The sequence below is a fragment of the Molossus molossus genome, unplaced genomic scaffold (genome assembly GCF_014108415.1).
Source record: "Molossus molossus isolate mMolMol1 unplaced genomic scaffold, mMolMol1.p scaffold_m16_p_1, whole genome shotgun sequence".
In the NCBI taxonomy this organism is placed as follows: Eukaryota; Metazoa; Chordata; class Mammalia; order Chiroptera; family Molossidae; genus Molossus; species Molossus molossus.
In genome coordinates, this window is record NW_023425344.1 from 117223598 (window position 1) to 117247794 (window position 24197).

General features: G+C 43.0%; 1 protein-coding gene across 1 annotated transcript in view; it reads left to right on the forward strand.

Annotated features, from left to right (window-relative positions):
• Nucleotides 1–24197, forward strand: part of THSD4 (thrombospondin type 1 domain containing 4) — a 224319-nt gene that overhangs the window by 192630 nt on the left and 7492 nt on the right. Inside the window, exons 6-9 of the mRNA XM_036270595.1 lie at nucleotides 2776–2905; nucleotides 4064–4268; nucleotides 4806–4979; nucleotides 21284–21457. Coding sequence (XP_036126488.1) covers nucleotides 2776–2905; nucleotides 4064–4268; nucleotides 4806–4979; nucleotides 21284–21457 — 683 coding nt within the window. The remainder of the gene's footprint in view (nucleotides 1–2775; nucleotides 2906–4063; nucleotides 4269–4805; nucleotides 4980–21283; nucleotides 21458–24197) is intronic.

Sequence of the window (24197 nt, forward strand, 5' to 3'; positions counted from 1 at the left end):
GCTTAAATATATTTGGTGCTCCTATATTCAGTGCATATATGTTTACCAGAGTTATATCCTTTTGTTGGATTGATCCTTTTAATGTTATATAGTGACCTTTTTTGTCACTCTTTATGACCTTCATTTTGAAGTCTATCTTATCAGATATGAGTATTGCCCTACCAGCTTTTTTTAAAATATATTTTTATTTGCATGGATAATTTTTACCATCCCTTCACTTTCATCCTGTGTATCTTTTGTTCTGAGGTGGATCTCTTATAGACACCATATATATGAGTCATGTTTTCTTACCCATTCACCTACCCTATGTCTTTAAGGTTATTATTGATAGGTACTTATTTGTTGTCATTTTTATTCTTTGGGCCTGTGTTTCTTTCTCTGTGTGTCTTCTTCTTAGAAACAATCCCTTTAGCATTTTTTATAGTGCTGGTTTGGTGGTAATAAGTTCCTTTAGCCTTTTTTTTTTTTTGTCTGCAAAGTTCGTTATTTCACCTTAAATTTTGAATGATAGCCTTGCTGGATAGAGTAGTCTTGGATTCAGACTCTTGCTTTTCATTACTTTGTATACTTCATGCCACTCCTGTCTGGCCTGAAGTGTTTCAATTGACAAATCAGCTGACAGTCTTATTGGAGCTCCCTTGTAGGCAATTTTCTGTCTCTCTCTTGCTGCCTTTAAGATTATATCTTTGTCTTTAACGTTTGCCATTTTAATTATAATTTAAATGATGTGGGTCTTTTGGGGTTCATCCTGATTGGAACTCTCTGTGTTTCCTGGACTTGTGTGACTTTTCCTTCACCAAGTTAGGGAAGTTTTTGTTATTTTTTTAAACAGGTTCTCTATTCCTTTCTCTGATTCTTCTCCTTCTCATATTCCTATGATACAAATGTTATTGTATCATATAACATTTGTATCATATTGTCCCAAAGCTCCCTTAAACTCTCCTCCTGCTTTTTTTTTTTTTCCATTTGTTGCTCTTATTGGATGTTTATTTCTACTTTGTCTTCTAACTCATTGATTCGGTCTTCAGCTTCTTCTAATCTACTATTGAATCTTTCCAAGGTACTTTTTATATCAGCTATGTCATTCTTCATTTCCACTTGATTTTTATTCATAGCTTCTACCTCTTTTTTTATGTTATGTAGTTCTCATTAAGTTGTTTGTAGTTCTTACTAAGTTGTTTGAGCACCCATAAAACCATTGCTTTGAATTCTTTATCTGACTAACTGCTTGCTTCAGTTTCATGTAGTTCCTTTTCTGGTGATTCCTCCTTTTCTTTTATTTGGGGGTTTTTTCTTTGTCTTACCATTTTAGCAGTCTGGTAGTTCAGGGCCAGGTGAGGTGTGTTTGGACATGTAGGCAGGTCAGTGTGTATCAAATAAGACTGCTAGGCCTCTCGGTCTGTTCTAATGCATTTCCCTTGGGCTGGCACCTCTCATCTGCTACAGATCCGGGAAGGTTGACAGCTGGTGGCTCGTGTTCATCTGTCATCATAGGTGCTGCTGGGGTGTGTAGGTCCCCAGGTACCACTACTGCCTGGTGGGACTCAGCTCTCAGTTTGCATTGCTGCTGCTGCTACTGCCAGGAGATGGGTCTCAGCTCCTGAACCTCTGCTGCTGTTAGGGGCAGGGCTCTGTTCCCGATCTGCTGGTGCTGCTGCTGCTGCTAGGGGTGGGGCTCAGCTCCCAATTTGCACTGCTGCTGCTGCTGCTGCTGCCACCAAGGGATAGATCTCAATTCCTGAGCCTCTGCTGCTGCTGGAGGCAGGGATGGTGCTTGGCCAAGCCTCTGCTGCTGCTGGGAATTGGCTGTTTTCTTTGAGGTGTTTGTTTTGAGAGCTAGAAATTATACTTAACAAATTCTTTTTCCCAAAATAGGTTTATCCATTTTAAGCCAATATAACTAGGTTGTGTTTTTTTTTAAATAAGAAATGCAAAAACCTGAGGAAGGTAGTATGATTTTTTTAGCAAAGTAATAAAAATAAATATTAGACTGCTAATAAATATTCATTCAACAAACTTTTATTGAACACCTACTACTCTGCTGGGTACTGTGGATACAGAGATACACAAAAACTAGTCCTGTTCCTAACTAGCTCACTGTGTCATGGGAAGCAGACATACACAAATAACTAAAATATGACTGGATGAGGTCTTTATTTGAGGAAGGTGTAAAATGCTTTACAAAGGGGAAGCCAGCTGCTCTTCTAGCCTTTCTTGAATCTTCTCATTTCTCTGCTCCAGCCTCCCTATCTCTTAAACATATCTGGCACTTGCAGGCCAGCTTGTCAGGCACTTTTGTTCCAATTTGGTGACTTGGACAGCCCCTCCCTTCAAGACTCTGGTGCAAACAGGTTTCCAACCCAACCCTTTCTCTAGGATGCAGCTGGCGCCCTCTAGGACCTTTTCTCTTTGATGTCTCCAGAAAACCTTCAAGAAGTTACTATTTGTGCTTATTTTATCATCTCTCCCCAGTATAGTGATGTCATACTGCTATGAAAATTGTTTTATATATGCTTTCAAGCATTTTTGAATCATGTCCACAAATAGACTTATAAGCTCTTTGAGGACAAGAACTATTCCTACTCTCCTTTATATCCACAGTGCTAAACAAAGCCCGTGAGTGTGTGTGTGTGTGTGTGTGTGTGTGTGTGTGTGTGTGTGAATTGTTCTGTTTCTGCTGCCTCTTCATCAGCACCTGGATCCCTGTGCATCTCCACCAGAGATCAACATTCAGGTGTGTGGGACTTCCTTCAGATATTCTCCTTGTCTTTCTAGGATCGCAGTATCCTATTTTTCGCTGTGTGCACAGAAATACTCATGAAGAAGTTCCTGAGAGCTACTGTGACTCCAGCATGAAGCCAACCCCTGAGGAGGAGGCCTGCAACATCTTCCCTTGTCCAGCCTTGTAAGATGGCTTCTCTGTGTCCATCCCTCTTATCACATCCCTTCTCCGTGTCCGTCCCTATCATCGCATCCCTTCTCCGTGTCCGTCCCTATCATCGCATCCCTTCTCCGTGTCCGTCCCTATCATCGCATCCCTTCTCCGTGTCCGTCCCTATCATCGCATCCCTTCTCCGTGTCCGTCCCTATCATCGCATCCCTTCTCCGTGTCCGTCCCTATCATCGCATCCCTTCTCCGTGTCCGTCCCTATCATCACATTACTTCTAAGGTAGGCACTTAGTAGCACATATAATCTCATTTTTAAATCAGTCAACATATGATTTAGAAACATGAGACTTGACCTATGCATAAAGTGCAGTCTGTTTAGCAACCACCTGTCTTTCAGGCTCAATACTGGAGCTTGTAGCTTTTAGCAGGTCAGCACACTCCCAGGGAGCCCACCCTTCAGGGACTTGGAACAGTTGGGGTTTCGCCTGGTTAGGAAAACAAAGAGGGAAGCAAATGCTGTAGTCCAGTGAGGTCAGTGTCATAGGATTGCTGTGTACAGAGACAGAATAACGAAAGTCACAGTGCATCTGCCCAGAGAAGCTAGGAAGGGTATCTCAGGAGCGGCCTTGGGCTAGTTTTTGAATGATTAATAGGATACTTTCAGAAGAACATGGGGAAAGGGCACTAAAAGGGGTCAAAGCTGAATTCTCAAAGTAATAACAACATAATCCTATCAAGCACATGATGTGCGTATGTGCTGATATCTTATTTAGTGACATGACAGAGCAGGGTGGCAGAGGAGAAGATGTGCAACCGATGAGTAAGTGGTTCAGGAAAATAAAGAATATGCTGGGCTAAGAGTTCTGAGGAGTTCCAAAATGGGTCAGTGTTCTACAGAGTGATGAAACTAAGCTTTGGAGGTTTTTTTTTACTAGATAAAAATCACCTGTGCCTTCTCAGTTTTCTTAAATTGTAGGCTACTGGCAAATAGCATGTCAAACAAAGTTAATTTCCATGCAGAGTTGGGTGGCCCTCAGGCAGACTGGTAAGCAGTGCCCTGGGAGAAGGGTTACCGTGAGGGTTCCGATGGTTCTGTGTAGGCCAGCTCAGCTCCTGCCCTCTTCCTGTTGACTGAAGTGATCTGTCCCTGTCGCTCTCTCCTTCCTGAGCCAGCTGGGACATTGGAGAGTGGTCAGAGTGCAGCAAAACCTGTGGCCTGGGCATGCAGCATCGCCAGGTCCTGTGCCGCCAGGTGTACGCCAACCGCAGCCTGACGGTGCAGCCCTACCGCTGCCAGCACCTGGAGAAGCCCGAGACCACCAGCACCTGCCAGCTCAAGATTTGCAGCGAGTGGCAGATCCGGACAGACTGGACTTCGGTACTTGGGGTGGGGTGGTCTGCTCTGGCGCTCTCCATCCAAGACCCACTGCCACCCTCCTGCCTCCCCCACTTTAAGACTTGACTTGGAAGGACCCTGAGTTCCCAGGAGGGAACCTGTCCTGCGGGGTTCCAAATGGCTGCTTCTGTAAATTGTAGCGTGCATGGATCGCTCGACAGAGCGAAAGCCAGTGTGTATCACCACGGCCGACTCTACCGGGGGCCCTTGGGAGCCGTGGGCAAAGCTCTCATCTCTCTCATGTGGCAAATGCTGGTAGAGCCAACTCCTCCCAATCTTCTCTCCCATTTTACGGATGACAGAACTGAAGCTCAGATGAACAAAGTAGGCAAGATATCAAAGAAAATCATAGCGAAATGGGAAATTTTCAGGGCTGGGGTCCTCCCCGGGTAGCATCACGTGGGGCGACCTCGCACCACAGGGCGTCTCACCAGCCCTCTGTGTAGGTGGCAGGTAACAGGAATGAGGGCACCCAGCGTCACGCCGCCCACCCGCTGACAGGCACCCACTGTGTTTCAGTGCTCAGTGCCCTGTGGAGTGGGACAGAGGACCCGAGACGTGAAGTGTGTGAGCAACATCGGGGACGTGGTTGACGACAGAGAATGCAACATGAAGCTCCGGCCAAATGACGTCGAGAACTGTGACATGGGGCCCTGTGCCAAGAGCTGGTTCCTCACCGAGTGGAGTGAAAGGGTGAGTGACACAGGACAGTGGATTTCCTAGAGCCAGGGGTCAAGGTCTGTGGGCTAACGGCGGGGAGCCAGGTGTCACAAGGTGCCCCCAAACCACACACAGACTAATTACTCGTAAGAATCTGAAGGGTAATTTCTAACTCTGGGGAAAAGGCCCAGAAACAAACTGTTTGCAGGCCTTCCATCCTTCCATGAATCTCTGTGGTGCTTCCAAACTGTCGTGTACCTGCAGGTCACCTGGGAACCTTGTCACACAGCACAGACCTGGGTCCGAGGGTGTGGGGGCGGCCCACAGTCTGCATCACTAAGGGCTCCCAGTAGCGCCAAGGCTCTGGTTCCGGGATGAAGGGAGCCATCCACATTCATGAATCTTTGGAGACATTACTCAGCTCCCAAGCCTCCCTCCCCAGCATTGTGTGAACAACAGACAATGCACTATCTCAAGCTTGGAGGAGAAAATGGCACGGTTAACCCGTCAGCAGATTGGGGCCCATCCGCCCTGTTGGTTGATTCCAACTGGCCAGCACCCATTCTGACTGGTCAGTGCCCGCCATGGACCCGTTGCTGAGTATTCTGAACATCACCCTGTGAGTGTTCACCTGGGCTTCCTTCACAGGCTCCATCCTCACAGTAACAGTCCACGTAAGTGGGAGGGTTGTTGGGAAAGAGGAAGAACAAACCTGCAGAGGCAGCCTTCACCCCACATCCCAAGGTCCTCCCTGACATTCTCGTCAGGTGGTTTCTCTCCTCACGGTTTCCAGACACCTCATGACAGACAGCCCCTGCCCCTGGGCCCCAAGACAGTCCCCAGAGAGAGCCTTTGGTGAAAGCACTAACCCTTAGGATCAGCAGCTCACTGTGCCTCCAGGCCCAGAGTGGGCTGTAACAGGCACCACAGTAGCCATCAGGAAGGTGCTAACCAAAGGTGTCCACCGACTCAGACCCCTGCCCCTGAAGTTGAGGCCAGCAGAGGTCACCCAGCTGTTTGGGGGTGCCCCCTTTCCCCTCCCAGCAAGGACGGAGCTCCTGGCCTTGAGAGCGGTGCTGGGTGGGGGCGTCAGAGGTCACTTGGGCAGCCTCCTTGGCAGCACACGGAGTCCCCGACAGTGTCCCTGTCTGACATAGCTCTAAGTCCTTTGTCAGAATTCTGTGTCGAGACAATGTCTGTTTCTTCTGCAGCCCAGTGTCAGGAGGTTTTCTGTCACATTGAACCACAGTTTTTCTAATTTTTTACCATTTTAAATAATATTTCAGTAAATATTTTCATGCATATAACTTTACATGCACTTTTCCTGTTTCCCTAAAATAATGTTTAGGAAGCAGAATTATTTGACCAAGTGCTATAAACTCCTTTAGAACTCTTGACACATTTTGGCAAATTTCTCTTCAGAAGGATTATTTCAACTTAGAGTCTCCCAAGCGGAAACTGAGATCACTTTTATAATTCTTTTATTTTACTGATTCTTTACCATTTTTAAATTCCATCTCTCTAGATTTGCCATGCTTTGAAAAAGGCACTGGGCTCAGATGCCCTGTGTACGAAGGAAAATGCGCTGTGCGGAAAACTGCACCGCTTGATTCCTCTGCGGGGCTGCCATGTTTATTTAGAACAGTAAAACTACACGTAAATTTACTAGGAGTTCCACACTAGCTATTTCCCTTCCAATGAAGGCTCTTTGCTTATATTTTAACATAAGTACTTGTTGAGTCTAACCCTTGTCTTAAAATTCCAAATAAAGCAAAGGATGAGCACTTTACTCTTCTGTTTAGAGAACTTTCTTGATTTTTGGAAAAGATGGTTTAAGCCATGTAAGTGTGCTATGTGTGATGTGAGTAGTTTTGCTTTATCTACCCCCAGAATGGATCATTTTTCCTAAATGCTCATGACTGTTTTAGAGTCCATGAGTGGGAAGGGGGTGCTATGGGTTTAAGGAAGTTTATTTGCTTTTGCACCCTTTCCCCAAGGACATTTCTTATGAGACCTTGAGCAAGATGCTGACTCCCTGGCTCTCAGTTTTCTCGTCTCTAGCATTGCCGAGCAAGCGTGAAGGGATGACATTGGAAACAGTGACCTAGATGACACTGGAGTGCTGGGGAGGGCGTCCTGTGGGCTGCTTCCCTCTTCATGTCAACACTGGGCCTTTAAGCCACCAGCTGGCCTTGGGGAAGTTGCAGCCCCAGGAATATCCAGCTGATGACCGTCTTCCACTTGTGGATTGTGGCTTTGTATAAAAATCAACCCTGTTAAGCATTAGTCAGAAGTACCTGGTTTTTAGCATAAACATGTATTGACTACCTATTACAAGCTGGGCATGAATGAGACAGAGCCTCCGTTTAAGGAGTTTAAGTGGGAGAGAGAAGAGAAAATGAGATTAAAGTTTATAAACACTTAAGGATCCAGAGGGTATCTGTGCTACTGTGATTTATAAAAAACATATGATCTAACATATTTTGTCTTCATCTACAGTTCCTGGCTCACAGCTCCCAAAACCCTTGGAATTTCCTAAGTGTTCAAAGTAATGAAGGTGTCCTCTGTTAGGTTAATGAGGTGATTTTTGGAAACACCTAAGGGTAGGGGCTGGTTCCCAAAGGTGCCAACCGTGTGCTTAGAGGGTTAGAACTTTCAGTCCCACCTGTAACCTCTAGGGAGAAGCTAGGGACTAGAGGTTGGATCAGTCATTGGTCATTGAATCAATCAATCACGCCTACGTAATGAAGCCTCCATCAAAACCCAAAAGTGGTCAGATTCCAAAATGGCGGTGGAGTGAATGGAAGCTACACAGACCATCTCCCAGGACCAAACTGCAATTACAAGTAAAATAAAGACAAATCGTCAGGAAAAAGCAACAGAAAAGCAGCTTGCGAGGACCATATAACCAGGGACACTGACTCGATCCTGGTAGGATTGCAGAGGCGTGAGAGGGGCGCTGGGAGCCCACGGTCAGCAGCGGCCTTAGCTGTGAGCAGTGCCCTCGGGTTACACTCCCAAGCGGCTCCACAGCGCAGAGCTGGAACAGACCCTGAAATAGCCACAGCCACTCACGTTGGGCTCTGGCAGAGGAAGGGCAACTGGACTAGAACTATGTGGGAACACTCAGGATTTGGAGGGCGCTCAGAGCTTTTGCTGAGTTGCAGCCACACAGGACGGTGGCCATATTGCTCCTTCCCAGGGTTCTGTGGAGAGGTGGCTGCCCCTCCCTCGGAGATTCAACCCCACACAGGTGGGCCATTTAAATGCAAATTGGGGCTCATTAACAACCAGCATCTGCCCCTCCACCAGGAAATCCCCTTACTCTGAACACCTGAGGGAGTTTTTCATTCAACTGAGAACCCAAGGCTCTTCAAGTAACCATGACTAATAGCCTCCAGGCAAAAAGCTAGAGGATAACTGAACCATTCCTGGGCTTGCACCTCTGCCAAGGACAGTAAGACTTGACAGTGGTGTTTAACGTGGGTCCTCCCACGCTCATCCAAACCCAAAAGAGGGAGCCACAAATAGCAGAATTCCAACACCCACAGAGAAAATTTGGCAGGATCCAAAGCCCACTGTGATAGCCAAAATGGTAAAACAAAGAAACTAATGCCAAATGAAAGAACAAGAGACCTCCACCAAAAATGAGATAAATGAGGAGCAGTTAAGCAAGTTGACAGAGCTAGAATTCAGACCCATGATCTTGAAGAAGCTCAACAACATGAGTAAGGACATCGATACCATGAGTAAAGACATAAAAATGTTGAAAATCAACCAATTGAAAATTAAAAACCACCAAGAAGAAATGAAGAATGACATATCAGAAATAAAGAACACTTTGGTTGGGGTAAAAAAGGAGAAATATCCATAACAAAAATAAAATTAAGGAAAATAAAAAACAAAACAAAACAAAAAAAGAATACATTGGAAGGTCTAAACAGCAGAGCAGAGGAAGTTGAGGACTGGATCAGTGAATTAGAAGACAGGGTAGAAAAAAATCAACCAATCAGAAAAATAAAAGGAAAAAGCAATTTAAAAATGGAAAGACAGCTTAAGAGAACCGTGGGACAACTTGAAATGTAATAATAATCACATTATAGAAGTCCCCGAAATAGAAGAAAATGAGCAAAGGTTAGAGAATATATTCGAAGAAATAGTGACAGCAAACTTCCCTAATTTGGTGAAGGAAGAAAGCATTCAAGTTCAAGAAGCACAAAGAGCCCCAAGTAAGAAGAAACCAAACAGGCCCACACCAAGACACACAGTAATTAAAATGGCAAAAATTAAAGACAAAGAGAGACTCCTAAAGGCAGCAACAGGTTACCTACAAAAAAAACCCCATAAGGCTAACAGCTGACTTCTCAACAGAAACACTACAGGCCAAAAAGGAATGGCATGAGGTAATCAAGGTCATGAAAAACAAGGATCTGAATCCAAGACTACTCTATCCAGCAAGGCTATCATTCAAAATAGAAGGTCAAATAAAGAGCTTCCCAGACCAAAAAAAAAAAAAAAAAAGGCTAAGGGAATACATTAGCACCAAACCAGCACTGCAAGAAATGTTAAAAGGACTGCTGTAATTAGCAGGAGAGATGGGAAGAAAAATAGAACCACACTAAACAAAAATGGCAATAAATAAGTACACATCAATAATCACCTTAAATGTAAATGGATTGAATGCTCCGATAAAAAGACACAGAGTAGCTGATTCGATAAGAAAGCATGACTCATCTATATGTTGTTTACAAGAGACCCACCCCTCAACAAAAGACTCACATAGATTAAAAGTGAAGGGATGGAAAAAAAAACTTTCCAAGCAAATGGAAAGGAAAGAAAAGGCTGGGGAAGCAATACTCATATCTGATAAAATAAACTTCAAAATGAAGGCCATAACTAGAGGCAAAGAAGGTCATTACATAATATTGAAAGGATCTATCCAACAGGAAGATATAACCTTGATAAACATATATGCACCCAATATAGGAATAACAACATATATTAAAAATCTTCTGGAGGACTTCAAAGGAGAAATCAATAGCAATACAATCATAGCAGGGGACTTCAACACCCCGCTGACATCACTGGATAGATCCTCCAGACAAAAAATTAGCAGGGAAACAGAGACTCTAAATAAAGCACTAGACAAAATTGATTTAATAGATATCTACAGAGAATTACACCCCCAAACTAGAGAATTCACATTCTTCTCAAGTGCACATGGGACATTCTCAAAGATAGACCACATGACAGGACACAAACTAAATCTCTACAAGTTCAAGAAGACTGAAATCATATCAAGCATCTTCTCAGATTACAATGGTGTGAAACTAGAAATCAATTGCAAAAAGAACATGCGAAGACATATGAACACATGGAGGCTAAATAGCATGTTATTAAACAATGAATGGGTTACCGAGGAGATCAAGGAAGAAATTAAAAACTTCCTGGAAACCAATGAAAATGAACACACAAGACAAAATCTATGGGATGCAGCGAAAGCAGTTCTGAGAGGGGAGTTCATAGCACTACAGGCCTACCTCGAGAAAAAAGAAAAATTTCTAATATAATATCTAACCTCACAACTTAAAGAACTAGAGAGCAAACAAAAAGAAAACCCCAGAGTAAGTTGAAGGAAGGAAATAGTAAACATCAGAGCAGAAATAAATGACATAGAGACCAAAGAAACAATTCAAAGGATCAATGAAACAGAGAGCGGGTTTTTCAAAAAGATAAACAAGATTGATGGACCCTTCACTAGATTCACCAAGAAACAAAGAGAGAGAACCCAAATGCACAAAATCAGAAATTAATGAGGAGAAGTAACAACTGGCACCACAGAAATACAAAGATTGTAAACAACAGATATTATGAACAATTATATGGCAACAAATTTCTAGAAACACATAGTCTCCCAAAACTGGACCAGGAAGAGATAAAAAAAAAACTTGAACAAACCAATAACAACTAAGGAAATTGAAGTGGTAATCAAGACTCTCCCAGCAAACAAAAGCCCAGGCCCAGATGGCCTCACAGGGGAGTTTTACCGAACATTCAAAAAAGAACTAACACCAATTCTCCTCAAACTATTTCAAAAAATTCAAGAAGAAGGAAGACTTCCGAACTCATTTTATGAGGCCAGCATCATTCTAATTCCAAAACCAGAAAAAGACACTACAAAGAAAGAAAACTACAGACCAATATCCCTGATGAACATAGACGCCAAAATCCTGAACAAAATACTAGCAAATCGGATCCAGCAATACATCAAAAAAGTTATTCATCATGACCAAGTGGGATTCATCCCAGGGATGCAAGGCTGGTACAATATTTACAAATCAATAAATGTGATACACCACATAAATAAAATGAAGAATAAAAACCACGTGATCATATCAATAGACACACAAAAAGCGTTCGACAGAATCCAGCATCCATTTCTGATAAAAACTCTCAACAATGTGGGAATAGAGAGATCATATCTCGACATAATAAAGGCCATATATGAAAGACCTACAGCCAAAATCATACTCAATGGGCAGAAACTAAAAGCATTTCTCTTAAGAACAGGAACAAGACAGGGATGCCCACTTTTGCCACTCTTATTTAACATAGTACTGGAAGTATTAGCCACAGACATGCTAAGTCTTAGCAATCAGACATGAAGAAAAAATAAAAGGGATCCAAATTGGAAAGGAGGAAGTGAAACTGTCATTATTTGCAGATGACGTGATGTTATACATAGAAAACCCTAAAGACTTCATCAAAAATCTACTAGACTTAATAAATTAATTTGGCAAAGTAGCAGGATACAAAATTAATGTCAAGGAATCCACGGCATTCTTATACACCAATGATGAACTCACAGAAAAAAGAAACTGAAAAAACAATCCCATTTACCATCACGGCAAAAAAATTAAGATACCTAGGAATAAACTTAACCAAAGAAGTAAAGGACCTATTTGCAGAAAACTACAGGACATTAAAAAAGAAATAGGGAAGATATAAAAAAGTGGAAGCACATACCTTGTTCATGGTTTGGAAGAATTAACATCATTAAAATGTACATACTACCCAAAGCAATCTATAGATTTAATGCAATCCTCATCAAAATACCAACCACATATTTTACAGAACTAGAACAAATACTTCAAAAGTTCATATGGAACCAAAAAAGACCCCAATAACCACAGCAATCTTGAAAAAAAGAAAGACAAAGTAGGTGAAATCACAATGCCAGATATCAGGTTATACTACAAAGCTACTGTAATCAAAACAGCCTGGTACTGGCACAAGAACAGGCATATAGACCAGTGGAACAGAACTGATAACCCAGAAATGAACCCAAAACATTATGCTCAATTAATATTTGACGAAGGAGGCAAGAGCATACAGTGGAGTAAAGACAGCCTCTTTAACAAATGGTGTTAGAAAAATTGGACAGGTACATGCAAAAAAAAATGAAACTAGACCATCAACTTATACCATACACAAAAATAAACTCAAAATGGATAAAAGACTTAAATGTAACTCATGAATCCATAAAAATCCTTGAAGAAAATGTAGGCAACAAAATTTCGGACATCATACACAGCAGAATTTTCACTGATACAGCACCTAAGGCAACAGAAACAAAGGGAAGAAATGAACACATGGCACTACATCAAACTCAAAAGCTTCAGCACAGCAAAAGAAACAACCATCAAGATGGAAAGGCAACCCACTGTATGGGAGAGCATCATTGCCAATGATACATCAGATAAGGGGTTAATTTCCAAAATCTAGAGTATTCATACAACTCAACAAAAGGAAGACAAAGAACTCAATTAATAAATGAGCAGAGGAACTAAATCGACACCTCTCCAAACAGGACATACAAATGGCTAAGAGACATATGAAGAAATGCTCAACATCACTAATCATCAGAGAGATGCAAATTAAAACAACAATGAGGTATCACTTCACACCTGTCAGAATGGCCGCCATCAACAAATCATCAAACAAGTGTTGGTGAGGGTGTGGAGAGAAGGGGACTCTAGTACACTGCTGGTGGGAATGCAGACTGGTGCAGCCACTATGGAAAACACTATGGTGTTACCTCAACAAATTAGAAATTGAATTGCCATTTGACCCAGTGATCCCGCTTCTAGGAACATACCCTAAGAAGCCTGAAACACCAATCAGAAAGAATATATGTACCCCCATTTTCATAGCAGCACTATTTACAATAGCTAAGATCTAGAAACAGCCCAAGTGTCCATCAGTAGACGAATGGATAAAAAAGCAGTGGTACATATACACAATGGAGTACTATGCAGCTGTAAGAAAGAAAGATCTCTTATCTTTTGAGACGACATGGAGGGACCTGGAAAGTATTATGCTAAGTGAAACAAGCCAAGCATAAAAAGACAAATACCACATGATCTCACTTATTTGTGGAATATAATGAACATAACAGTCTGAGGAATAGGGTAGATCCAGAGACACGGAAGTAGGGTACAGACGGACAGTCCCCAGAAGAGGGGGTGGTGGGGGGAGGGAAGAGATAAACCACAGAACTTATTGTGGTTATGCATAACCAATGGACATGGACAAAAAAGCCGGGGATGGGGTTTGGGGGATGGGGCGGAGGGTGTCATTGGGGTAAAAAAGAAGAAACATTTGTAATAAAAATGTATAAATAAATCAACCAAAGTGATGGGGTTCAGAGAGCCTCTGGGTTAGTGAACATGTGGAGATGGGGGGAGAGTGTTGGACCTGGAGAGAACATGGAAGCTCGGTGCCCCTTTCCACATTCCTGTGCATCTCTTCCATCTGGCTATTCCTGGGTTATATATTTTTCTAATAAACTGGCAAAATGTTTCTCTGAGTTCTGAGAGCTGCTCTAGCAAAAAGCAATCAAACAAGAAGGCAGTCTTAGGAACCTCAGATTTACAGGGAACAACTTGCACTTGGCTGCTGAAGTTGGGGGTGGAGGCAGTCTTATGGGACAAGCTGTCTCCAGGTAGATCGTGTCAGAACTGAGTTGAATGGTAGGACACCCAGCTGGCGTCAGAGATGCCTTGATGGTGTGGGGAACCTCCCCCCCCCCACACATTGTAATTGGCACCGGAATACTGAGAGTATCCTATTCCCCAATTAAAATTGATTGATTTCTGCCTAAGTAAACTGAGGTTGTAAACTCAGCCTGAATCTTCTCTTAAATTTTTAAGGTTACGTGTATAGTTTTTCTGACTTGATGAGTCAACTTGGAAACATCCTTGCAGCTACTTTTAATTGAGGGTGGGCCTTATCAGATGCAGGCATCTTTTACTTTTTAGTTCTGCAAATCAATGACAGGTTTCTACATTTGTGCAATTTTATTTTGTTAATCTTTACCTGAGGATATTTTTTTCACTGATTTTATTTTTATTTGTTTATTGATTTGAGAGAGAGACAGAGAGAGAGAAACAGCGATGAGAGAAAACATTGATTGGTCACCTCCTGCACTCCCTGCACTGGGGATTTGGCCCACAGCCTGGGCATGCGCCCTAATCAGGAATTGAACTGGTGACCTCCTGGTGCACGGGTCGACGCTCAACTACTGAGCCACATTGGCTGGGCTCCACTGATTTTAGAGAGAATGCAAGGAAAGGAGGAAGGGAGGGGGAGAGAGAGACAATGTGAGAGAGACACATGGATTGGTTGCTTCCTGCACATTCTCTGACTGGGGCTGGGGACTAAACATGCAACCAAGGTACGTGCCCTTGACCAAGAATGGAACCTGAGAGCCTTTCATTGCATGGGCTAACATGCTAATCACTGAGCAACACTGGTTAAGGCCATTTGTGCAATTTTAAATAACAACAGAAATAAACTTTTAGAAAGTTTTCCAGCCTCAATTTTCTAGCACCTAATTTCATTTTTTTCTTTTTAAATTTATCTTTATTGCTGAATGTATTACAGATGTCCTCCTTTTCTACCTCCATTGACCCCCTCCTCTCTACTCCTGCCTCCCTCCTGCCTTCCCCACACTATTATCTGTGTCCACTGGTTATGCATCTGTGCATAGAAGTTCTTTGGTTTATCTCTTTTCACCCTCTCTTCCCCCTTCCCTTGGAGGGTCATCAGTCTAACAACCAATTTGTACTTCTTAATTCCTTCTTCTTTTTCACCCATCCCTCCAGTCTCCTCCCAACTGGCAACCAACAAAATGTTCTCTGTATCTGAGTCTGTTTCTGTTCTGCTTGCTCATTTTGTTTGTAGAGTCAATTGTTTTTTTGTTTTGTTTTGTTTTTTGGGTTTTTTTTTTTACTTCTCATCTGAGGACATGTTTTTATTAATTTTAGAGAGAGGAAGGGGGAGGGAGGGGTAGAGAAAGAGAGTGAGAGAGAGAGAGAGAAACACTGATCGGCTGCCCTCTGTATGTGTCCCCACTGGGGATCAAACCTGCAACCTAGGCACATGCCCCAACCAGGAACCGAACCTGCAAACCCCCAGTGCACGGGGCGATGCTCCGATAAACTGAGCCACCCTGCCATGGCAAGGCCAAGCTTTTTGTAATGCCTCTTCATTAGCTATACCATCTATGTGGACACTAATATCTTTCTCCCATTCTTAGCATTAGGATAGTTCTCATTGTCAGTGGACAGTTATTAAGGTTGATAAAGAGAAATGGGAGAAAGACCAATGAGAGCATTAAAAAATTAAAAGTTAAAGAATTGAAATCTCTAAGGCAATATGGGCACTAGTGTCAGACTGGAATCAATTGTTTATAGATATGTATTTATTGCCATTTTATTGTTCATATGTTCTTCAAGAAGACCCGTCAACATTTCATATAATACTGGTTTGGTGGTGATGAACTCCTTAGCTTTTTCTTGTCTGGGAAACTCTTTATATGTCCATCAATTCTAAAAAATAGCTTTGCAGGATAGAGTAATCTTGGTTGTAGGTTGTTGCTTTTCATTCATCACTGGATATCTCTTGCCACTCCTTACTGGCCTGCAAAGTTTCTTTTGAGCAATCAGCTAACAGTGTAATGGGAGCTCCCTTGTAGGTAACTAACTGCTTTTCTCTTGCTGCTTTTAAGGTTCTCTCTTTGTCTTTAACCTTTTACATTTTGATGATGATGTGTCTTGATGTGGACCTCTTTGGGTTCATCTTATTTGGGACTCTCTGTGCTTCCTGGACTTATATCTGTTTCCTTCACCAAATTAGGGAAGTTTTCTGTCATTATTTTTTAAAATAAGTTTTCAGTTTCTTTCTCTCTTCTCCTTCTGGCACTCCATGATGTGAATGTTGGTACACGTTAAGTTGTCCCAGAGGCTCCTTACACTAACCTCATTTTTTTTTTTTATTCTTTGTTATGATTGGGTGTTTCTTGTTTCATTATATTCCAAATAGATTGTTTGCTTCCTAGCTTCACCTACTCTACTATTGATTTCCTGTAAATTATTATTTATTTCAGTTAGTGCATCTTTATTTCTGACTGTTTTTTTTTTTTTTAATGCTCTTGACATTCTCACTAAGTTCCTTAAAATTTTTACTATGTTCATTGAGTATCCTTATTACCAGTGTTTTGAACTCTGCGTCTGTTAGGTTGCTTATCTCCATCTTGTTTAATTCTTTCCCTGGAGTTTTGTTCTGTTCTTTCATTTGGGACATGTTTCTTTGTCTCCTCATTTTGGCTGCCTCCCTGTGTTTGTTTATGAGTGTTAGGTAGAGTTGCTATGTCTCCTAAGCATCCTAGGGTCGCCTATTGTATTAAATGCCCTGTAGGGTTCAGTGTCACGGCCTCCCTGGTCACCCTAGCTGGGCCCTTGATATGCACCCCTCATGTGGACTGTCCACCCTTTTGTTGTAATTGAGTCTTGATTGCTGTTGGTATGTCAATGGGAGGGATTTACTCAGGCTGATGAGCTACAAGGATTGGCTGTGCCCACTGACCACTGACCTCTGACTACCTTGGAGGATTAGCTGTGCAGGGCTCACCACACAGAGCAAGATTTACTTCAGCAGGGCTCTGGTACCCACTGAATCCACTCCTTGAGTGTGTCGCTTGTGAAGGTGGTTAGGTGGTGATGCTTCAACAAGTCTGAAGCTGTCCACTGGGTGTGCTACCTCTAGGGCAAGGTCAGCCTCTGCCTGTGTTCTGCCTGTGACCATCAGGTGTAATCTACAAAGCGATCTACAAATGGCTGCTTCTTGTGCTGGTCTTGGAGGTGTCCAGGCAAAGCCAAGCTGTGAACCAAGGCTGGCTGCGTCTAGTGCCAAGGCCTGGGGCTACTTAGCTAGGGGTATGGGGCTTGCTGAGGCCAGGTGCTGTTTGTTTGAGAGAATTTAGGAAAATCTGAAGCAAGAGCAAAGACAGGCCAATCCTGTGGTAAAGCCGCTGGCAACAGCTTGGGTGGACCTGAAAGTTGTGTGGGGCGGGGCCTCAGGGAATCACCAGGGTGGGGCAAACAGTGTGAGCCAGGTTGCTGGAGCCCAGATATGGCACTTGTCTGCTGGGTCTGTGGGGGAAGGGCTCACCAAAGGAACAAAGGCCTCCGCTAGCACGTCTGTCCAGAGGAAAGCTGCCTCTTCAGCTCTCTTCCCACTGCCAAACAACTTAGTTCTTCCCCGTGTGTCTCTGGTACCTTTCAAGCTGCCTCCCCCACGCTGGGGCTTGGGGGAAGCTGGTCCAAGTAAATCCATGCATGGGCCCTTTAAGAGAAACTGCCTGGGGCTCCCAATACTTCAGCCTCCCTCAGCCTCAATTCCCGCTGGTTTTTACAGCCAGAAGGTATGGGGGCTTCTCTTCCTGGCACTGGCACCCTGAGCTGGGGGGCCTAGTAGGTGATGGGGACCCCTTGCTCCTTGGGAAGGACCTTCACAGCTTAGGTATCTCCTGATTTTCATCCAGCACACATGGGTGTGGGACCGGCCTGTCTGTGACTCCGCCCCTCCTACCAGTCTCAATGTGGCTTCTTTAATTCAGTAGTTGTAGAATTTTCATTCAGCTCAATTTTAGGCGGTTCTGAAGGGTGGTTGTTCTGTGGTTTAGTTGTCATTTTTATGCAGCTGTCAGAGGAGGCGGGTACCACGTTTACCTACCTCTAGCACCTAATTTCTAAGAACGTTTTCCAAGAGAAGAAATAAATAAAGATATTGAGTTATTTAAATTATGGAAGATGATGCATAAAGCTGAGGCTCAGGAACAGTCATTGGAGCCTCATAGTCCTTCAGGGGCCACTTGGGCCAAGGTTAGTGTTGCTGCTGGAGTGAGGAGACAATCCTTAGGAATTTCATGCATCTCTGTGTTTTATCTGCCCAGAAGTTCATTTAGAAGTCGGGTTCTTTTCTGAAATGGATTTGGTCCTTCTATTAGGCACATCCTTCAGGAACGGTGAATGGGTGTGTTCAGTGCCTCGCTTTGCAGGTTAGTCTCTGCTGCGTGGTGGGGACCTCTCATTCCTCTCATTTCTACTGATAGGCGTCCCGAGCCAGGTCCTGTTGTGGGCAGCAACTTCGAAATATAAATTTTTTGTGCTTTTCACTGCAGCCTCTGCAGGGCTCATCCTTATGTTTTCTCACTGGATATTGCCTTAGTCCTTAGCACTATTCTTTTAAATTAAGTGCACGGGGATATGGGGAAACTCTCCCAAGATGCATGTATATTACTTGGACTGGAAGCAGATTTCTAATAACAATGCAGATAAAACAAAAGTCATGAAAAGCTTCTGTGAGCCTGTAAGGGAGAAAAAACTTTTCCTTTACTTCTTGGGTTCTTTCATGGAAGACTGCAAATTAAACTGGCAATAACCAGATTAGCAAGAGAGGAGCATACACATTTTATTTGATGTTATTTTATTTTTTTAACATGGCATGGAGCAGGGAGCTTCTTGGGAAAGAAATTAAAATTCTAAAGAAGCAGACAGACTTGAGGAATTACATACCATTTTAACAAAGAATGATAAATTGTGAAGGGGACAGGAAAGGGGTTTGGGCTTCTAGGGGCAGTCATTTGTAAGAAAATGACCAAGAAGTATATGGAGGAAACTAATGGAAGATAAGGGCTATTTCAGTAAAGTTTATTTGTGCAAAATTGTCTTGATTCCCCATCACCAATGAGAACGTTCACTTCTTCCTGGGACTGGGAGGGCACCTTTCTCACAGGAAATGTCCGCCCTGCTTCTAGGCAGGAGAGGGGAGGGGAGCGCTCTTCCTGCACCTGCTGTTCCTTAATTGCCATGAACTCAAAATAATCAATATGCCAAAGCAGCATATTTTGGGGCATGTTCTCACCACCTTCAAGCTCTTCACTCCAGAGAGTTCCCTCCCTGAAGAGTCAGGCTCAGCTTAGCAGGGGCCATGTAAAAATTTAATGACTCATCCTGGGCTATGATTTTACAAGATTAGACAGCAAGTTACAAAAACAAAAGTAGAAAATTTGATAAGGAAATGAGATTGTTAGTATTTTTCTTCCTTTTTCAAATTTTATTTAAAATTATATTTACTTTTAAAATGGTAATGTTGGTAGAAACCAAACATCGACTCTGTTTTTAAGAAAAGACCCAGCAGAAGCCCTGGAAGGGCTTTGCTCACCGGGAAAGGTGCTGATGAGAGAGAAAGAGCAAGGGCGCCCGTCAGGTGTTTGTGCTCAGCTGATAGTCAAGGACCCGCCCATAGGCACGGTGCTGCCTGAGAGTGAATTAAAGGTGATGTAATAGTCTCTTCCCTCACTGAGCCTACTTCTATAATAATCATCATAATAATAATAGATCATAAATAACCAAAATACAAAGGCTGACAGCAGAATACAGATGTCATGAGAATTCTGAGGAGGGGAAAGTCTATTGAACTGGGAAATCTAGGAAGTTCTCACAGAGAAGATGGCACTGAGCTGAGCCTGGTCAGATTTTCACACATTATATCAAACCATTCGGCCCCTATGATTTTTTTAGAAGTTCATATAGTGGTAAGGTGGCAACCCCTACCAAGAAAACCAATGCATTCCCGATGTATAAATAGGTAGTTAGTCTGGAAGAATGGGGCCATGTTTCAGGAAGCCTTTCAGGCCATCTGGGGAGTCCACGGTGAACGCTGCTGGGGACGGACTAGCTCCAGAGGCGTTTCCGCGTAGATCTCCCAGCACCTGGAAGCCAGCAACTGAGAAGAGCTGGTGAAGCTGAGTGAGAACCTGTGGCCACAGTTCGGGGCAAGAATGTCGGGGTGCTGGGGACCGCGGGCAGAAGGGACAAGACAGATAAATGTGCTTAAACTGGAATCCACGAGCCTTCTGGCTGGCGAGATGCGGGAAGCCAGGAGGCAGAAGAGCAGTCGGTTTTGAATCCAGATACGCATTTGAACACAAGGTGAAAAACCCAGAGAAGGGATGGGAACGGTGATGAAGGTGCGTCCCGTGTTTCACCTGATGGACATGAGGTGTCTGTGGGACACTCCCATGAAAATGTTCTGAAAATATAGGATGAGAAGCGAACTAAGGCATCATTCCAAAGTGTTTCAAGGCAGATGAGGAAATGCTCTCAGAGCTTCAGGGTACGGCTCAGTGGAGTGTTGACTGTGTCCTGGGTGAGAACAGGGTGAGACTGTAGTGATGAAATCACTAACAGTTATGTGGCTTTAAGGGAAGACTTAATCCTGTGACCTCCGGTTTCTCTATTTAAAGTGGGGATGTAGGTCTCGAACCTTTAAAGCTCCTCATACCATCATTGGGCAGCTGCTCTCTACATGTCATTCATTCCCTGTAATGCTGCCAGGAATGTGTTCCCATACCAGGGGCCAGGCAAACATGCCAGACGCGAGGGGATCGCGGTCACTTGCCCCAGGCCACACAGCCGTAGTGACATTGACACCGCTATGACAGGTTCTCGGCCAGGCTCTCTCTTTATCCCAGGTGCCTCCTGGTATACTGTCACAGCTGTGCCCTACAGGGACTGGAACCATGTGCCTTAATATTGGCAGCAATGCCGAGGGGACAAATGTCAGTTCCCCTCCTTGCCCTGTGCAGCCCAGACCCATGACCAGCAAGGAGACATGTGCCCACCTTCTCTTGCTGTCATTCTTCTGCTGCTGGATGTAGTTTTGAAAGTCAAAATGACGACAGATAGTCTGACATGTGTAAGCATATTGATCACAACAGTGGGACAGGGTATTGAGAATGAAGACTGTCCCAGAAAATCTAAGGCTGGGCACATGTCCTACCAATGTCCCACAGTGGACCAGGCCGTGCATGAGAAGTGCTCAGAGACTTCTAGGGGAAGGAGTTGGTGGGGAAACACGGTGTTCAGTCCTGTGCCTTCAGAACCTGGAGGGAAGGCCTGCTCTGAGCTGTGCCATCTTCTGTCTCGCAGTGCTCAGCGGAGTGCGGGGCTGGAGTGCGGACGCGCTCGGTGGTGTGCATGACCAACCATGTCAGCAGCCTGCCCCTGGAGGGCTGTGGGAACAACCGGCCAGCAGAGGCCACCCCGTGTGACAACGGGCCCTGCACGGGCAGGGTGGAGTGGTTTGCTGGCAGCTGGAGTCAGGTGAGTGGCCAGAACTGGGAATGTGTGCCTGTCCCTGGTGAAGGGTTGCATAGCAGAGGGGTTAGGAACTGGGCCTGGTGTGTCTGGCTTTGAATCCCAGCTGTGCTACTCATGATCCTAAAGAACCTGCTTATGCTCTTGGAGCCTCATTCAGTCAACATTATTTATTCAGCTCCTATTATGTTCTCTTCTAAGCACTTGGGATACATCAGTGAGCAAAACGAATATTCCTGCCCTCAGGGAAGCTCATGGTCTAGCATGGTTTCCTTGTCTATAAAATGCTGGTTGCAACAGCACCTTAGAGGTTATTGTTAGAAGAAATGAAGTAATGTATGTTAAGTATGTAGCACAGAGCCTGACACAGAGTAAATCATAGATACTGCTGCTATTGTTGTTAATAAAGCCAGTTTTGTCTGTATTTAAGTGTCAGAAGCAGAAATCGATATGACCCAGCAATCCTGCCTCTGGATATATATCCAAAGGAAATGAAATCATTATCTCAAAGACACATCTGCACTCCGTACAAAGCAGCATAATTCACAACAGCCAAGATATGGAAAAAACCTGTGTTCATCACAGATGAATGGATAAGAAAATATGCCTAGGAATATTATTCAACTTTTTTTTTTTTAAGAGGGAAATTCTGCCTTTTACAACAAGATGGATAAACCTAGAAGACATTATGCTAAGTGAAATAAGTCAGACAGAGTAAGACGAATACTGCACAGTATCAGTTATATGTGGAATCTAAAAAAGCCAAACTCGGAGAGAGTAGAGTGGTGATTTCCAGAGGCTGAGGTGGGAAAATGGGGAGAGGGTGGTAAAACTTTCAGGTACAAGGTGAATAAGGTCCAAAGATCTAATGTACAACATGGTGAGTGTAGTTCATGACACTGTACTGTATAAATGAAATCTGCTAGGACAGTAGAACTCAAGTGTTCACACCAGGAAAAAAAGGTAGGTAAGTATTAACTCAATGGTGGGAATCCTTTTACAATGTATACCAAATCATCAATTTAAATATATTACAATTTTATTTGTCAATTATACTTCATTAAAGCTGGAAAAATAAAGAAGCAGAAATAGAAAAAGGTGAGGTTGTTCATTATAGAGAACAGAATACTGAATACTTTAATAAAGTGAGTTAATTGATCGATTAACTTTTTCCTCACTATTCCAAAATTTAACACGAACCCCTTTAGAAAATATGGCAAAGATCATTCCTTCTTATTTTTTTGTTATGATTACCATCAGTATTTTGAGTTCTTGGGCCACTTAGCATTTGGCTCCCAGGGCTGAATGGTTCTCCAAGGACTTCTTTGCTGATGGTCATAATTTACACATTATTAGGATTTCTGGCTCCATATAGAATTTTATTTCTTTTAAGTAGCTTTAAACACAGACCCTGAAAAAAAAAAATGGACTGCCTTGTCCTTGTAAATTGATACAACCCCTTTGGAAAGCAATTTGGCAATAAAGGTCAAGAACCATAAAAATGTTAATTTGCCTTAACTCAGTCAACCCACTCCTGGGGGTTCAGTTTAAGGAAATAATTAACAGAAGAAAAAAGGCTTTTCAACAGACATGTTCATGACAGCAGGGTGGTGAGGGATTTTATGGTATATCATACTCATTAAAATATTATGTAGCAACAACGATAATTAGGAAGATGTGGAAAGTGCATTGATACAGTGGCAAGTGAAAAATAACATGAAAATCTTTGAATCCTATGATCTCAACCAGTTCAAAGTATAGTCTTTTTATGTAAACAACATGGGGAAATGTTTTTTGCTCAATTCTCCTTTAATGTTTTATAATACAAACTGTAAAATATAGAAAATTAAGAAAGAAAATTTAAACATGGCCAATGCTACCCTGGTAGGTATGAGTTAGATATACTTAGTAACTAATCCCAGCTCTACTTCCCCTTAGTTCTCTGACTTGGGGCAACTAATTTAACCTCTCTGAGCCTGTTTCCTCATCCAAATGTGAGGATAATAATAGCAACTTCCTAGGATTGTTATTGGGTTTTCATGAGATCATATACATATACATATACATATACATATACATATACATATACACATACAGGTTGCCCGTTGCTTGGAACATGGGAAGTACTTAATAAATATTAGTTCCCTTTTTCTCATGTTTAATTACTTTTTTTGCCAGCTGTTTCTATCTCTTCATTGGAAATAAAACAACTGGAACCTAAACCACAAAGATAATTCAGAAGTGGAATGTACCTGTAGGATGTCAGATGTCCACAGAAACCAAAGCAATACAGAGGAGCCCTGTGTCAGATTGTAATATTAGACCATATGTCTTCATGCGCAGTGAAGCTGAGAGGTGCAGTTCCGTTTGCTTGCCTACCAGTCTCCGAAGAGGAGAGTAGGATTCAGGGTGTTTTTTTTTGCTTGTGGGCCTCCTATGGACTCTATACCTCAGAGAACAGAGTGTGTGAGCCCAGGTGAAAACAGCCTTTATTTCTGCTAAGATTAGAAACATAGAATTGATTGCCCTGTTGTCCAAAAGGGTTAGAACATAATTGAATGTGGACAGTTTGGGTTCTGGATTTATAAGGATATTGGGACCTACTGGCACCTCTCTGCCCTGGGAATTTGATATTACCCCAAAAGAAGATGAAATAGATAATGCTTATTTATTGAACAGTAAATCTTAACATTAACTGACTTCAGAATATAAAAATAAATGTTCCTTTCTACTACGTGGTTTGAAC